The following is an 18,128-nucleotide window of genomic DNA, read 5'->3' as shown; positions in this document are numbered from 1 at the left end:
TCAAGAGCAGGGGAGAAATTTTAACTCCATCTACCAATGGGAACGTGCATAGAGAATACTGGAGAAACTCAGCAAGTCTGACAGCATTTGTGGAGAGAGAAATCATTTGATTTCGATATGACTGTTCTTCGGTTCTGAACTCAAACTCAAAACTTTAACTCTCACTCTCTTTTTGCAAATACTGTTAGACCTGCTGAGTTTTTTGAGCACTTCCTGTGTTTGTTTCAGATTTCCAGCATCTGTAGTGTTCTGCTTCTACCAATTGGGGAAATTGGTTGGCTATTCTCTGCCAATCAATGTATATTTAATTATTTTCACACTCCGCAATTCCAGTGCTGCATCTGACATTTAACCAGAAATGTACTGCATTTTTTTTTTCAGGATTCCCAAAAAGGAATGCCCAGCCTCAGTGGTAACTACAGTTCTGGAATTCATTCAATGTCTTGGAATAGTCTGACTGATGGCCATAGTGCCAGCTTTAGTCTCAGTCAGCGACTAGATCACCAGCAGGACATGCCAAGTCTTTTCAATGGTAAAATAAGCACATTCAGAATGCTCATTTGAAAAATGTATAGACAACAAATGGTCGTCTACCACTGTACAGTCAAGCTTCAATTGATGTTTAGATGACATAGTGAATCATTGATATATATTGACCTATATTTTGTGAACCTTAAGGGAAGTAAAGGATAAAAGGTCGGCACAATATCGAGGGTCAAAGGACCTAAACTGAACTGTGCTGTACTGTTCTATGTTCTATAGTCAGGGAGGAATGATCCTCATCAAAGTGGAATACACAAAAGATGGAACTTGGACAGAAGATTGTAAAATATGGAATTGTGAATCCGCCGAAAGAGCTGTGGCTGCTGTCAATCAGAAACAAAAATGGAAATTGCTGGAAAAACTCAGCAGGTCTGGCAGCATCTGTGGAAAGAAATCAGAGTTAACGTTTCAGGTTGAGTAACCCTTTCTCAGTTCAGAATTTCCCTCCTCAGTTCTGAGGAAGGGTCAATGGACCCAAAACATTTAACCCTGATTTCTCACCACAGTCGCTGCCAGGCCTACTGAGCTTTTCCAGCAATTTGTTTTTATTTATGATTTAGTGACTGATCTGTATTTCTTTTGGCTACAATTGAAAAATAATTTGCATGAAGTGCAAAATGCTAGTTGGTTTGCTATCACTCAGTGCCGAGGACTAATTTAATCTTTTGTAAATGTTTTGCCTAGTGTAGATGAATAAACCCAGGATTCCATTTCCCAATATGTTACGCCAATAGGATTGTTTCCTTTTTAAAAAAAAGGTTGAGATGAGTGGACACCCATTTAAAATTATCCAGATAAATATCTAAAATTAAATATTTGGAAAACATTGAGAGGTAGAACAATACAAAATCCATTTACTCTTTGATATTGGCTATTAATATACAGAAAGATGGACTATTTCTTGACTTTAATCAGTGAAATAAACTAGGATAACATTATTTGATTCTGGAAACGTTGCTGAAATATATTTAATAAAAATAGTGAGAAATCATGACATCTCTCTCCATCAGTCTCTCACACACAGGTGTGATGGTCAAAGGTTAGTGCATGTGGGTTCTTCTTAATAAATTAGATAAGAAAAGTTAACACGAAAATAGGTTGATGAACAACTTCTTTTGATTCCTACTGTTGTATTAGTTAGGCAGGTGGAAGGGGATCACAGGAATTTTGATGCTGTTAAATGCTTCTGATGAGCATGGCCTGGTCACATTCCTTGTCTGGTCTGTGTTGAGAAATAGGAACATAAACGCAATTGTGCAATTGGCCCAGGGTAGGTAGTTGGATAATGATCATATTGAATTGGTGGGGCAGGTTCAAAAGACTGGTCTACTCGTGTTTTTTTTAATTTCCTGTTTCTCAGCATCTGTTGCCTCCCTCCCAGGCCCCCTCGAGTGGTTAGGGAATCCCAGAGGCACAGCTTATTGCTGGCATCTTCTTAAGAGGATGTGTCCATGCCATGACACTGAAAGGAAATGGAAATGAGAGGGCCCGAAACCCTTCCTCTGCATCTATTGTGAAAGTTCAGACCACAAGATTCGGATGAATCACCAGTGTAAAGGTGTCAAAATCTAACCCAGTGACTGAACAAGATTAATGATATGGCAGTGCAGAAATTAAGCATTTGAAGGCTTTGTATCAATTGTTTAGGACAGCTGAAGCAAAGCCACGGAGTTCTTCTGACTAAGTGCTGTGATTTCTATTCTAGGAGTTGAAGCTAGAATCCACACATTCAGTGGAGAGTGTCTGATTGTACATGATATGCGAAGAGCTACCGTTGGCCAGGTGGCTACAGGAATCAGTAATCTGGTAAGTTTTTTTTTTGTTTTGAAGGAGAGTATAGTTTGTCATGTTGATGCTCCCTGTCAGTGATGAGGGAATCAGATTAAAGGGTTTTTCCTAAGGTAGATTATGGATGTGAGGGTGTGTGCAGAGCCATTTGTCTAATAGACAATAGGGGCAGGAGTAGGCCATTCTGCCCTTCGAGCCTGCACCACCATTCAATATGATCATGGCTGATCATCCTTAATCTGTATCCTGTTCCTGCCTTATCTCCATAACCCTTGACTCCACTATCCTTGAGAGTTCTATCCAACTCTTTCTTAAATGAATCCAGAGACTGGGCTTCCACTGCCCTCTGGGGCAGAGCATTCCACACAGCCACCACTCTCTGGGTGAAGAAGTTTCTCCTCATCTCTGTCCTAAATGGTCTACCCCGTATGTTTAAGCTGTGTCCTCATGTTCTGCACTCGCCCATCAGTGGAAACATGTTTCCTGCCTCCAGAGTGTCCAATCCTTGAATAATCTTATATGTCTCAATCAGATCCCCTCTCCGTCTTCTAAACTCAAGGATATACAAGTCCAGTCGCTCCAATCTTTCAGCGTAAGGTAGTCCTGCCATTCCAGGAATTGACCTTGTGAACCTACACTGCACTCCCTCAATAGCCAGAATGTCTTTCCTCAAATTTGGCGATCAGAACTGCATACAGTACTCCAGGTGTGGTCTCACCAGGGCCCTGTACAGCTGCAGAAGAATCTCTTTGCTTCTGTACTCAATCCCTCTTGTTATGAAGGCCAGCATGCTATTAAAGAGAGAGGAGCTATTTTTGCTGTTTGGGACTGTAGGTTTTGCCAAAAATTTAAGGAGTGATATCAAGAAAATCTTGCAGGCAAAGGCTGATAGAAATTTTAAACTCCTTTCTTAAATGTTATGCTAAATGAATTGTCAGTTTAAAATCTTGAGATTGTTAGATTATTGTTCACCGAAATCATTAAGAGAAATGGGAAAAGCCAGGTATATGAAGTTAGGTTACGTATCAAGTTTGATCTTACTAAGTGTTGACGCTCTCTAAGATTAAATATTTGAAACTGTGCCTGCTGTTTTTAAAACTTGCAACGACAGTTTAGTAAGAATATTTAAATATTGGTACAGGAAAATAAAATCCCAAGTTTTAAAACGTTCTAATTTATGAAGTTTAAATGTCTGCATTTGTAGATTGAAAGCACTAATGTCTGACTTGTTCCTCATTGACAGATCCAGATTCCTAGCTTCTCGCTGGTGAAACAAAATGGGCATCCTATTTCCCCAGACTTTGAAATTCCAGATTCTGGAATTGACCTGCGGTGCACTCCAGCTTCCAACTACAGCAATTCCTGGACCTGGAGGGTTAAGGACGGAAGTCTAAATTTCAAGTCTTAATTTGATTTTTCTGTATGTATCTTCTGTATACTGGGATGATAACTCAGATTTGTTATTTCAGTCATCAGAACTCCAATTTCCTTAACCACTTGGATCCTCAAACCACGAAGAAAGTCCAAACTAAAACTCAAACCTGGAGTTCTAAAAACTATTGTTTATGTTGAAATTCAGTGTGAAATTCCTAAATTGTTGTGTCCTTTTAAATCCTAAATTGGATTATTTCATTACATACGTTTCTTTAAGGAAAATAATTGTTACTTATTTAGAACTGTGGAATTATGAAGAGATTCAGAGTATCTAATTGCTTGCAAGGACAGGAAATCCCACATTATAAATATGTAATGTAACACTGGCAAATATTATGCATCTAAATAACTGAATTATTGGGGCAATAAAGTTGCTGAGAGTTTGCTATTGTCAGGCAAATAACCATAATCAATGGCAAATAACCATTCTCAATGATACGCTTTGGAGTTGAATTTCCATGGAAAGTTACAAGGTGTTTGGTGAAGTGCATTAGAGGGCTGGGTAATCAGAAGATCAAAATGCAAGATAATTGGTCAGGAAAACATTAGGAGAAATTTTGCTTTTGTTTTTTTTTTTGCAGCTAGTTGTTATAATCTGGAATGCATTGCCAAAAGGGCATTGACAGAAGATTCTACAATAGCTTTCAAAGAGAAATCAGGTCAACACTTGAAAGAAAAAAAACATTGCAGGAGATCTTTTGTATGTGTGGACTAGTTATAAGCTGTTTCAAAGAGCACAGATGAGGGGCCAAATGCCCTCCTTCATTACATGACTCTCCGGTCATCTGCAATAGCAGAAGGTCTACAGAAATACTGGATAAGCTTTGTTAACATTTACCCTATTTCTCCAGGGCTTCTGCAGATCTTCTATATATTGGTAGAGTCCCCATGGAAATCCAAGCCAGTTTAGTGTCTCTTCAATCTAAGCAGGCCGTAAATATGTATAACAAGCACTCTAACATGGAACAACGAAGGGTTCCATTGGCAATGGTGCAGTGAGGACTGGTTGCAATGGTGAAACAGTTCTACAACTGTGAAACTAACCTTCAGAAACCAGGGTGTACCATTACCTCTGTGTGATGCTTAGTATTTGCTGGTTCAGATTCCACGCCTCAGTGACTTAAATACATTTTCGAAAATTACTATTTATTCAGTTTGTGCAAATGGGTTTTCAAAAGCAGTTTGACCTAATGCTTGCTTTCATTTTGCTGTTTCAATTATAAATTTTACAATAACTTCCAGTTATGTTTTAGTATTATAGGTTTTGAATGTAATGTATGAACAGTGCTTTCATTCCTTTAGATTGTCCTTGGTGTCATAGAGGAACAAAATCACCTTCAGTTGATTTCAAAATAGAAGTCAACAGAAGGAGATAATACACTGGACGTTTTGAGATAAGCTAAGCGTATTGGCTTTCTGGCCACTTCTCGCTGTTCTTGCCACTGATACAGTTATCAACCTTGATAGGTCAGAGTTCGGTTGTCTCAATGGGTTTTTTTTTCCCTCCCCATTCGGTTGAGTTGAGGCTGCTCAAGCCTTTCACAACGTAGTGTTCAGTGGGGATGTATCAGGTCATGTGGGCCGTGGAGGCTGAAGAGCAAACTGTTGGCCACCATGTGGAGTCTGTCATCCCATTGAGTGTGGCAAGGGGTGAGCTAATCCACTGTGTGGGGTCATGGTGATGCATTCTTTCCCCATGAAAAACATTACTTTGTGTCAGCTGTGGTACAAGATGGTGACGATGCCACTGGGATCTGCATCCTGACCACCTGTCCCTTCCAAGAGGCAGACCATTGGGGAAACTAAGCTGCTGTGGGATAGGATGAGGGAAGACTAACTCAAAGGTCTCACCTTTTAGGAGAATAAAATAATGAGAAGCCATATTTTATTTTATTTTGTGTTCTGTGGAAGAACCAATATATTAAAGATTCTCATGACAGATGAATCATTGAGGATCACTACAGATGTGCAGCTTTGGTTGACTGGGGAAGACTCACTATCCCCGTACATGTCCAGCCAAATGAGAATGATCTCTTTGCCACTGGTCAGTTCTAAAGGGATTTTTATTGCTGGAAAGTGCTGAAGTGATTTGACCAAATTAATTTTAATATGAAAAAGGCCCCCCTGGAGCTATCTTTAATAAGAAATAAGTGCATGTTAATATAGAGTAAGATTCCTATCTTTGGCATTATGAAGCATTACTACGAGTTGTGGAAACTGAGTGTGTTTTCTATTTCCTGGGATTTATGTCATTCCTGAGATTAGTATGGGACTTTATAACTTGTGCAATCTCAGAATTGTATTTTGTAAAATGAAACAAGGGCTGGGCACTGAGACTTGAAAGAATATCTCTAATATTACCAGTCTGCAAGACCACTTTGAAGGTTCTTGTGTTTTACTCTGCCATATCTGAGACAGTTTATAAACTTTGGGGTTATGTCACAGGTCTGGTTTGAACTGAAATTAAATTATTGCTAATTTCTCCTGAAAATCAGAACGGTCAGTTTTGAAGTCCTCAAACAGCATGGCTGAAGTGAATTTGAGTCAATGATGATGGCTAGTGTGCATGCCTCAACTAAAGTCTGCTGGATCACTATTAAAAGAAAATTAATAGAAAGACTGGTCATCAGTATAATCTACCATAACATCCATTAGCAGCTAATAACAGTCCTCCTTTCCCAGGATTGAGTTTGATTGCTAATCATTTATATGGATCTTTTCTCATATAATATTTTTAAATATATATATTTTGAAGTTGTATTTTTTTGAATGGGAAATATAACTAATGTTATAAATAATATAGCTTTTAATCAGAAGCAGGACCTTTGCTGTACTAAAGGAACTTGAAGGAACTTACGTCAAGGACTGGAGTTTTGTGGAGTCAGGGAAAATGCTGGGCCAGACCCAAACATGGTAGTTCCACCCACTTTTTTTCTGAAGGTCCAAGTCTTGTAGTGTGATTAGTTGGTTTGATAGAGGCTGGAGGATAGGTTCCAACTAAGATGGACTGTTTGTGTCCTAATAAGGGATATCTGTGAGTAAGAAACTTTAAGGAGAATTCAAACATTTTGACTTCATAATTAAACTTTACTGATTGGCCAACAATGAATAAACAGCATAGAGAGTTAATACCAGTCATTTTCAGTACTTTAATGCCTTTATTTATGCAGCACGTTTTATAATCTGGAAAGTGTGGTGGTAGCAGATTCAATAACTTCAATAGGTAGTTGAAGAAATACTTGAAGGAAGAAAGATTATGAAGAAAGAGCAAGTGAGTGGAATTAATCAGATTATTTTTTAAGAGCCAGCACAGACATAATGACGATTTTAAATTGTACAGAAAAATTCTGTAAAAAATCTCAACACCTGGTTATAGTCCAATAGGTTTTTTTGAAAGCACGAGCTTTCAGAGCACTGCTCCTTCCTTAGGTGGTTGTGGAGAATAATTAACTTTGTCCACCCTAGTCCAATGCCGGCACCTCCAAATCAGAAAGAATTCTGTATTTAGTTAAAGTAGTTGAATATATAATGTTCTCCATTCATCACCTGATATTACTCCCAGTACTGATGTATCTATAATTATCTTCTGCCTGTTGGCATAAAGCTCACAAGCCATACTTGAAACATATATTTGGAAGGGCAGGGACACTAGAATCTTTTGCATTTCTAAAATAGATGTATAGCTTGAGAGGCTCCCACTCCTATTGTTAGGTCTTTATTAATATGCTGGTGACAACATTACTGTGACTCTAGAGTTTATAATCTGGTTGTGCACACTGGTGTTAGTGCCACATTTCAAGTCTTGTGCCCTTCCCTATGCTTTTATTGAATGTGTCTTAAAATGATGATGCAACTGATTAATGAATGTAACCCTTTTTTTTGATGATTGTGGTAGCAATAACAAAGTAGCTTGTACTTTTATTCAGGGAATATTCATGATAAGCTTATTTCATTAATGTGAACAAAGGATATTTTGAAATGAGTTAAAGAAATGTAATTTTTTTTGCCTTGAAATATCACTTTGCACAATATCATTGATTTGTACCCAGGTGAATTAATAAAGCATTTTTAAAGTCGTACTTTGTTTCACAGTACATTTCTCATTTGATTTGAGGGGAGTTGAAAAAGTACTAGGCAAACTCACGGGCATAAAGGTTGACTAGTCCTCTGGACCTGATGGCCTGGATTCTTATGTTTTTAAGAGAAGCGATTGCAGAGGAAGGGTGAATGCATTGGTTCCAATCTTCTAAAATTCCTTGGATTCTGGCATGGCCCAACCAGCTGGGATAACAGGAAATTGACCACCTTTTAATAAAGAAATAAACAAGGGAGACAGAAAGCAGAGAACTATCCAACAGTTAATCTAGTATGGTAGCAAAATTTGCCAACGACTTAATAATCAGTGAATAAGTAAGTCGTCAAGAAGAGGTAGAGAGTCTGCGAAGGAATACATAGTATAAGATTAAACAAATGGAAAATATTTTGAAGTGGAGTATTATGTGGGAAAATGTGAATTTGGCAGGAAGAGGAGAAAAGTAGTTTAAAAACAAATTGCTCAGAAACCTGGCAGCTTCTAAGAAGAAAAATAAAGTTGTTCTGAATAAGGGTCTGTGAACTTGAAACTCTATTTCTGTGCTTGGATGCTACTAGATCTGCTCAGTTTTTCTAGAAGTTTTTTTTTGTTTCAGTAGAAAACTGCACATTAAGGAGGCAAGTTATTAAGATCATTAATAAGGAACAATCCTCTTTAATAGGCAACCCGTTGCTGCCGAGTGAGAATCTCACCTCTGCCCAGAATTTTGATTAAAAGATGCAGGAAGTTGTTCCCACTGTAAAAATCGACCTGCCTGGAACTCTTCTACCAGTTTGCCTCATTTCTTACCATAACCTGTGTCATTCAGACCACAGTCACCTATAGTGCCAGAAGCGGTGTCCTCCAACATTGTAAATAAAGACCAGCAAGAGGCTGGAACAACACAGCAAGCCAGGGTTTTCATAGTAAACGTCCGTTTGGTGACTGTCACCGGAGATGGAAATGGACAGATCAAGCAAGGGGAGGGAGGTGTCCAAGATGGACCATATGAATTTGTGGGAGGGAGGATGGAAGTTGTGGGCACAATTGATGAACTTATTCCAGTTCAGCCTGGGTGCAGGATGTTACGCAATGCAGTCATCGATTGTAATGGTGGAACGGTTGTGGCACAGTGACTGAAGAAGACTGTTTGTTTGATGTAGCTGACAAAGAGGCAGGTGTAGCTAAGGCCCATCTGTGTGCCCATGGCTCCTGGATTTGGAGGAAATGGAAAGAGTTAAATGAAATGTTGTTAAGATGCATGTTTACTATAAACCCACAGATTCTCATAACTAGCTGGACTACATCTCCTTCCACCCAGTAGTATCCTGCAAGAACTCCATTCCGTTCTCCCAATTCCATTGCCTCTATCACATCTGCTGAGGCGAGGAGACATTCCACTCCCAACCATCGCAGATTTTGAACAATGTGCTTTTCCCTACTCTGTCATCCAGATAACCTTCCAATGCACCTCCCCCGTGCCCTGCTCCTTTGCTGTAAACACCTTCTCCTCGCCCCCCCCCCCCCAATCTGCCTTTTGCAAGGACCATTCCCTTTTGCCAATCCTTGGTTTGTGCCACTCTCCCCACTGACGCCCAACCCTCCAGAGTCCCCGGTATCTTACCCTGCAACCGGAAAAGATGCAAAGCACGCCACCCCTCCCCGTCACCTCCATCCAGGGCCCCAAACAGTTCTTCCAGGTGAGACAGAGATTCATCTGCCTCTCCTCCAACCTGGTTTACTATATCCAGTGCTCCCAATATGGTCTTGTCTACATTGACCCACCCACACCAATTACCCTACATTTACCCCTGACTAATGAACCTAACTTGCATATCCATGAACACTATGGGCAATTTAGCATGGCCAATTCACCTGACCTGCACATCTTTGGATTGTGGGAGGCAACCAGAGCACCCGGAGGAAACCCATGCAGATAAGGGAAGAATGTCTGTGTGGAGTTTGCACAATCACCTGAGGTGGGAATCAAACCTGGGTCCCTGGTCCTGTGAGGTAGCAGTTCTAACCATTGAGCCACCATGCTACCCCTTACTTTCATAACTGAGGAGGCGGTGGCACAGTGGTTAGCACTGCTGCCTCACAGCGCCTGAGACCCGGGTTCAATTCCCGCCTCAGGCGACTGACTGTGTGGAGTTTGCACGTTCTCCCCGTGTCTGCGTGGGTTTCCTCCGGGTGCTCCGGTTTCCTCCCACAGTCCAAAGATGTGCAGGCCAGGTGAATTGGCCATGCTAAATTGCCCATAGTGTTAGGTAAGGGGTAAATGTAGATGTAGGGGTATGGGTGGGTTACGCTTCGGCGGGGTGGTGTGGACTTGTTGGGCCGAAGGGCCTGTTTCCACACTGTAAGTAATCTAATCTAATCTAAGTAATCTAAGAAATCAGAACCAGCCGATACAGTTAAGAATAAAAGTCTGGTCAGTGTTTAGGAAAAAAGCATTTCTCACAAGGATCATTTGTCCAAAGAATTCTCTTTCCCAGAAAGCAATGGAGATTAAGTTGCTGAATTTATTCAAGGCTGAGTTAGATTTTAGATAGACAAGGCGGTTATGGGAAAACAGACAGGAAAGTAGAGTTGAGACCACAGCCAGACCAGCCATTATCTTCTTGAATGGCAGAGGTGGGTCTAAGAGCCAAATAGCTTGTCCTTGCTCCTGTGATTCATCATCTGTGCTTGGGAAAATACTAGAATTCATTAAGGAGGCAACAGAAGACATTTAGAAAATTGTAATACAATTAGATGAACGTGGTTTCGTTGGACAAAGTTGTTAAAGCTCTTTGAGCTGTAGTAAGCAGAGCAGAGAAAGGACTTCAAGTGGATATTAAGTAATTAGATTTCTAAAAGGTAATCAATAAGGTGTCACAAAAGTAAAGTACTGTCAAAGATAGGAGTTTATTGCAGGGGGGCGTTTATATAAGAATAGATTGACTAACTTCAAAGGCTACAGTAAACTATTAATTCATGGCCTGCATTTCTTCCTGTTCCTTCCGTCCCAGTTATAGGGGCACTTGAGGGGCCCTTTTTTCTGCACCTCTGCCGTCATTTAGTATGTTTATGAAGAATTGGTTGAAGAGTTTTACCTTTTGATTAAATCCCTTTCACTGGCTGCCACCCTTGAAGGCAATGTCCACCTGTTGTCCCTCAGCTTTTCAGAGTTGCTCCTTCCCTTTACACCCTTGCCACTGTCCTTCACACATTTCACTGGCCTCCTCTCTGTGAACGAGGGACGAAGGATGGCATCCCCTGAATAGCTGACCTTCATCTTTGGAGTTTGTGACTTCACAGGCTGCCAAGGATGTTTATTGGTCAGGGATCTGATGGCCCATGATGCTGATTTATGAAACTGAAGAGAGCAGCGTTGTTTCCATCCAGAGGTAAGTTAGTTTGAGTTAATGCCTTTTCCATCAAGCTCAATGACCTTCCATTGTTTGCTTGAGATATCGCTGCCTCCCCACGTCCCAATCGGATTCACTCCTCAGTTCCTGACATCAATCTTCTTACACAAGGCTTCCCAATGGATTTGATGACCTTTCACCAACAATTAGAACATTCAGGATTATTGCCATGGAATGTTTTGTCACATGGCGTTAATTGTTTGTATGTGTTGTGATTTGATTGTTATCATTGTAGTCTGTAAAGATTTTCCAAGAAAGTAATTTTCTGCCTTTTTAAAAAAAATCTGATGTCATTTCAAGGTCATATCTTCCCCCTTGTTTTCCAGTCATCTGACATCTGATTCCATGACATCTCCCTGAGTGCAGGTCTTAATTATTCAACAAAATAATTGAGTGTGCAATTGGACATTGGCCAGAGGCTGGCTATAGGTAGGTCAGGAGGCAGAGGTAGAATGCAGTCACTATAGGTGCAATGCAAAGTGAGTTGCATAGCTCTCTGACTGAGCTGGGCAACATACATGGAAAATTGTTAAGGAAGGTCATGAGGTAGAACTGCAGTCACCAAGCCTGATGATGGGTTCAAGGTTCAGCCTTGATCAAGAGCAGGAAGTTTTTCTTTTAAAACAAATATTTTTTGAGTTTAAAGTGTATTATAATTAAGATAGGTGATACAGTAATACGACTCCATTTGGATAAGGGCTTAGGCTTATTCAACCAAAGAAGTAAAAAACCATTCTTGTAATTAGTTTTGGTTGCAATTACTGCCTAGTGATTTACTTTTAAAGATTGAGGAGGGGCCTCTAACGGTGCTGTGGTAGTGTCCTACCCCCGACTGGGAGGCTAAGGTTCAAGTCCCACCTGCTCCATCTTTAAACAACTTGATTAGAAAAAACAGGTCTAAAAAAATTAGAGGTTAGCATTTATTAGCCTTGGCTCAGCTGAAATATCTGCTGTACGACAATCAGAAGAAATGGGTTCACGTCAAGTTTGAAGACATAGTTCAGTCTGACATTTCCTTAAAAATACTGAGTGACTGTTACTTTCTTTCAGATCAGATGTTATATCAAGTTCAGAGATTCCCCCTTGTTTTTCAGTGATCTGATATTTGATTCCATGGCATGTCCCTGAGTGTAGACTCAAACTATCCCCAACCACCATCCACTTTCTTCTGCCTGGCTGAACTTAGAGACATAGAGATGTACAGCACAGAAAAAGACCCTTCAGTCCAACCCATCCTTGCTGACCAGATATCCTAAATTAACCTAGTCCAATTTGCGAGCAGTTGGCCCACATCTATCTAACCCTATCTATTCATATACCCATCCAGATGCCTGGTAAAGGTTGTAATTGTACTAGTCTCCACCACTTTCTCTGGCAGCTCATTCCATACATGCACCACCTTCTGCTCCTTAGATCCCTTTTAAATCTTTCCCCTCTCACTTTAAATCTATACTCTCTTATTTTAGACACTTCTACCCTGGAGAAAAGACCTTGGCTATTCACTCCAGCCATGGCCCTCATGATTTTATAAGCCTTTGTAAGGTCACTGCACAGCCTCTGACACTCCAGAGAAAATACAGCTGCAACATGAACTCCCAACTCCTATACTCATTACATTGACTACTAAAGGCAAGGGTGCCTTTATTCACTAACTTATCTACTAGTGACCCCACTTACAATGAACCATGAACCTGCAGTCCAAGGTCTCTTTTTTTATTTCAAAAATATACTTTATTCATAAAATGATTCATAAAATGATTTGATGGTCTGTACATTTGGTCATGCCATACATATGTCAACATTTACATACACAGATCAGAATTTATCATTGTTATATATAGGTCTGTGCATTTCTCAATCATATGCCCATATATTTAGCTGAGGCATCAGCAGAGCCCAAAAACATCTGCATCGGCCCCCTGTTCTTCTTTAGGCAGACAGACGTTACACGGTGGTCTTTCCCCACCGCGCCTTGGCGGCAGCTGCCCCAAGCTTCAGCGTGTCCCTCAACACGTAGTCCTGGACCTTGGAATGTGCCAGTCTGCAACACTCATTTGGGGTCAACTCCTTCAGCTGGAAGATCAACAGGTTTCGGACCGCCCAGAGAGCATCCTTCACCGAGGTGATGATCCTCCATGCGCAGTTGATGTTCGTCTCGGTGTGCGCCCTAGGGAACAGGCCGTAAAGCACGGAGTCCCGCGTCACGGCGCTGCTCGGGACGAACCTCGACAAGCACCACTGCATTCCTCTCCAGACTTCCTCTTTATTCAGCAGCATACCCCAAAAACCTTACCATGAAGTGTACAAGTCCTGCTCTGAATTGCCTTTCCAAAATGCAGCACCTCACATTTATCTAATGTAAACTCTATCTGCCACTCCTCAGCCTATTGGTCTATCTGATCAAGATCCCATTGTACCTTCTTCGCTCGCCACTACATCTCCAATTTTGGTGTCATTTGTAAACTTACTAGCCATACCTCCTATGTTCACATTCAAATCATTTACACAAATGACAAAAAGCAGTGGACCAGCACTGAACCCAGCACCGAACCCTGCTGTACACCAATGGTCAGAGTCCTCCAGTCCAAAAAGCAACCCTCCACCGTCACATTCTGTCTCCTACCTTTGAATCAATTTTGTATTCAAATGGCTAGCTCTCCCTGTGTACCATGTGACCAAATATTACTAGCAGATCTATCATGTGGAACTTTGTAGAACACGTTACTGAAGTCCATATAGACACCATCCACCACTCTGCCTTATTAATCTTCATCTTGTCTCAATTTCCCCCTCATTAATCTGATTAAGACAATTGTAGCACTTTTTGCTATTGTCCTGCCTGTGGTTAACTCTCACTGAATAATGTAGTGCAAACTCAAGCGTGGGATCCTCTTACCCTGTGTAGGTCGGTAACAAGACTTAGCACAGACGTCACAAAACTTTTCATTGCTGTGGTGAGGTTTTGGTGGTCTCTATGGTAGTAACATTCAAGGTCTGTTTCTACTGACAAGTGTCTAGAAAAGTGAAGTTCGGAGTGTTTGGGTTTGGTTGAGCAAAACCTGAGTTTTGCTGCAGGCAACTGAATCTCAACAGGTCAACGGCAGCAGCTGATTCAACTAGACAAGACAAAACCACTTGTACTTGCCATTGAATCATTGACTATCTTTATACACTACCTAATCCGAGTCAGCTTCTGAAAATTATTTAATGAATTGGGTGGAAATGAGAGAGTTGATTTTGAGGAAAACCATTTCCATGAATTGGCCAAAGTGGAGTGTTTCCAAGTAATAGTTGCATTATTATTTCCAGATTGTTTGATAGCACATTCAGTGGGTGTGTCGATCTTCTGGTTTGTCTCATACAAACAGGAAAGGCAGAGTGGGTTTGGTGGTTTAATTTTCACTCACTGGATTACATACTGAATATCTCACATAGAGTGAGTCAGGCGCATGAACTACTATGTCCCAGAGTGACTGAATTGCTGGTTTGCCTTTGTTTGGTGATAAATGACCACTCACAGTGGATCATAGAGTCACAGTCATAGAGGTCTATGGCATAGAATAAGGTCCTTCAGACCATTAAACCCATCTGACTATTCTAATTCAATTTCCCAGCACATGGCCCATAGTCTTGTATGCCTTGGCATCACATGTGCACATCAAAATACTTTTTGAATGCTGTGAGGATTTTTTTCTTTATCACCTTTACAGGCAGCGATTTCTACATTCCCATCTCCCTCTATCCCCACATGCCTTCTCAACCTCCTGCTCCTTAAATTGATGTCCCCTGGTCTTTGATCCCTCTATTAAGAGGAAAAGGTTCTTCCTGTCTATTTCTCTCATAATTTTATGCATCTCAGTGATGTCCCGACTCAGATTCCTCTGCTCCAAGGATAACATCACCAGTCTATCTAATCTCTCTACATAGCTAAAACTCTCTACATAACTCCATAACTAACTGTCCAGCTCAGGCAACATGCTGGAAAATCTGTGTTGAAACATTAATTCCACTTTCTCTCCACCCTTGCTGTCAGACCTGTTTAGTTTCTTCAGCAATTTCTGTTTATGTTTCAAATCTTCAGCATCTGGAGTTCTTTGTGTTATTTACTATCCTGGTAAATCTCCTCTGGGGTGTGGTGCAAGCTCAGGGTGAAAGGTGGTATTGTGCCATGGCGTGGAAATTAGAACACTTTCGTGACCTCAGGATGACCTTCAGATGTTACAGTCGAGAGTGTGGTGTTGGAAAAGTACAGCAGGTCAGGCAACTGCCGAGGATCAGGAGTATCGACATTTCGGGCGTAAGCCCTTCATTTCCTGATGAAGGGCTTTTGCCCAAAACGTCAATTCTCCTGCTCCATAGATGCTGCCTGACCTGCTGTGTTTTTCCAACACCACACTCTTGACTCTGATCTCCAGCATTTGCAGTCTTCACTTTCTCCTTTAGATGTTAAAGCGAATAAAGTATCTTTGAAGCATGCGGTCACTGCTATAATGTGGAAAAGGCAGAAGCCAATGTTTCCATAGCAAGGTCCCACGAACAGCAATATAATAATGATCAAACAAACTGATAGTGGTCAAGGGATTAAAAACCGATGGTGAAATCTCCTGATAGAAACCATGGGATCACTTCTGACCCCAAGAAGACACACCAAGCATCAATTTAATATCTCACCTTAAAAATGTCACCCTTGATGAGAAAGTCCAATCATCGCTAAAAAAATCAAAAAACTCTTCAAAATAAAGGTGCTTGTTAAAAAATATTTTTCTTGCAACATAAATCAGCAGCTGTTGACAAATGATTTATAAATTGCATTAGTAGTTTATTTAATCTCTAACATGTCTGAGCACTTATGAAAATGTTTCACAGGAATATTTATTACTCTTGTGCCAACTGACAGGGAGCAACCTCTGTGTCTGCCCAGAGGCTAGCTAGCCTCTGTTAGTGCCAAACTCAGACCACACCTGGTCAACTCCAGCCAGTGAGATAAGAGGATCACCATCATTTTGGGTGTTGGGTTGGCAGCTTGTCTAATTGGAATGCAGGTGGGTGAGGTTGCATTGTTCAGGCCCATTTTCAGAAATTTCTAAATGTTTTGATGTGATAAAGTGCTCTATATTCATAATGCATTCTTACATTGCAATAATGCATCATTACATTCCTATACTTTAGGAACAGAAGTAGACCATTCAGCCCTTCAATAAGATCATGGCTGACCTGTTTGTGTCCTGAATTCGACATTCCCATCCACTTCCAACAATCTTTGATTCTCTTGAGTTTTTTTATAGGAATCTATCTAACTCCACTGAAAAATATACAACTGCTCCCAAGCCCTCCGAGAGAAAAGAAATTACCTCATCTTTGTCCCCCATTTCTGGACTCACCTACAAGAGTGCACAAACTTTCCACTGTCACTTTGTCAAGACCATTCAAGATCTTATAAACATCAATCAAATCACTTCAAACTCTTCTAGAGTGAAAACAATCCCTGCCTGATTACTCTTTCCATTTTTCATTAAACAACAGGATCTGAGCCCTGGATGTCAGGAACATAGGATTGGAGCTTAGGGGTTTTGCATCCTTTACCTGTCTCCAAATTAGAGGCAAATGCAGTGCATTTATCTGGTCTTCTCAATCACAAAGGCCTGGCTCACTACTCCAAATGATACCCCCTCTTTCATACATCTATCCTCCCCCTTCACCTCTGTTTCCCACATGTTTCCAAAGAATGAATCTAATTAAAATCATCCAAATAAATAATAAAAGCACGTTAATTGGACAACAGCATTAAACTCAGAACAAGTGAGGTCTCTAGTCTATGGATCACTTATAAAAAGCTCAAACCCATCAATGCCAAAGATCCTAGTGTCAGGACACCATATCAAAGAGAAATAAACATAGTTATGACCATGTTGCAGCATTTCATCATTGAATACTGAAGTGGCACAGTGGTTAGCACTGCTACCTCACAGTGCCAGCATCCCAGGCTTGATTCCAGCCTCAGGTGACTGTCTGTGTGGAAGTTTGCACATTCTTCCTGTGGCTGTGTGAGTTTTCTCTGGGTGCTTTTCATGACAAATTAGCATGTATGAACCTCTGACAGTGCAGCACTCCCCCAGCATTAGACTGGTGAGTGAGCCTAGATTTTGTGCTCCCAATATTGCCTCAGAGAGGAGAATATTACCGACCTACTGAGCTGCAGCCAACACCTAAGTAGATGCAATGAAAAGATGCTAGGTAAACTGCAGTTGCAAATTAAAACAAACAATTGGAGATTTGAAACAAACAGAAACAAGAAGTGCTGGAGAAAATCAGCAGGTCTGGCAGCAACGGTGGAAGGAAAACAGAGTTAGCATCCAATGATGTTTCTTCAGACCCGCTGCAGTTAGTTCAATGCAAGGTGAATAGTTTATTTGTGCAACAATCAAATTGAACGCTTAAAGCCTTTAACGTGCAGAGGGAAAATGCTGGTAGTTTAGCAAGTTGTGCTTTGATATTCCTTTTGATAATACTAAAGGTTGGAAAGTTTGTACAATGATGATCATCTGGCTGGATGTTTCAGATTTACATAATCCAATCTGATCCCAAATTGCTGTTTTCACCTGCAAAGCTGTTGGTGTTATACCATCGGAGAAAGCTGATATGCAAGAGGCTCTGGAGCCTGAGGAGTTAAGTTACCTGTGACAAAATGGATGAAAAAGCTCATCTGGGATGTGAGTCAAACAGAAACATTGAAAACAGTTTACCGGAGGAGAATGTTGAAAACAAATGAGTAAATTGTTATCAAATTACACACATTGAAAGTAATTTAATTTGTAGTTTAATTTGTGAAAGTGTCACAGAGACAACTAATCTGCCCAACAGGTTGGTTTAAAAATAAC

The 18,128-nt window shown here is 40.7% G+C and overlaps 1 protein-coding gene across 3 annotated transcripts in view; it reads left to right on the top strand.

Moving 5' to 3' along the window:
* Positions 1-7,844, top strand: part of map3k14a (mitogen-activated protein kinase kinase kinase 14a) — a 53,886-nt gene extending 46,042 nt beyond the window's left edge. For all 3 annotated transcript variants that reach the window (XM_072561828.1, XM_072561827.1, XM_072561829.1), the window contains exons 14-16: positions 382-532; positions 2,249-2,349; positions 3,575-7,844. In XM_072561828.1, coding sequence (XP_072417929.1) covers positions 382-532; positions 2,249-2,349; positions 3,575-3,739 — 417 coding nt within the window. In that variant the 3' untranslated portion in view covers positions 3,740-7,844. The remainder of the gene's footprint in view (positions 1-381; positions 533-2,248; positions 2,350-3,574) is intronic.
* The last annotated feature ends 10,284 nt before the right edge of the window (positions 7,845-18,128 follow it).

Source organism: Chiloscyllium punctatum, chromosome 42 (assembly GCF_047496795.1).
Source record: "Chiloscyllium punctatum isolate Juve2018m chromosome 42, sChiPun1.3, whole genome shotgun sequence".
NCBI classification, from domain to species: domain Eukaryota; kingdom Metazoa; phylum Chordata; class Chondrichthyes; order Orectolobiformes; family Hemiscylliidae; genus Chiloscyllium; species Chiloscyllium punctatum.
This window is presented reverse-complemented; position numbering and strand designations above follow the sequence as displayed.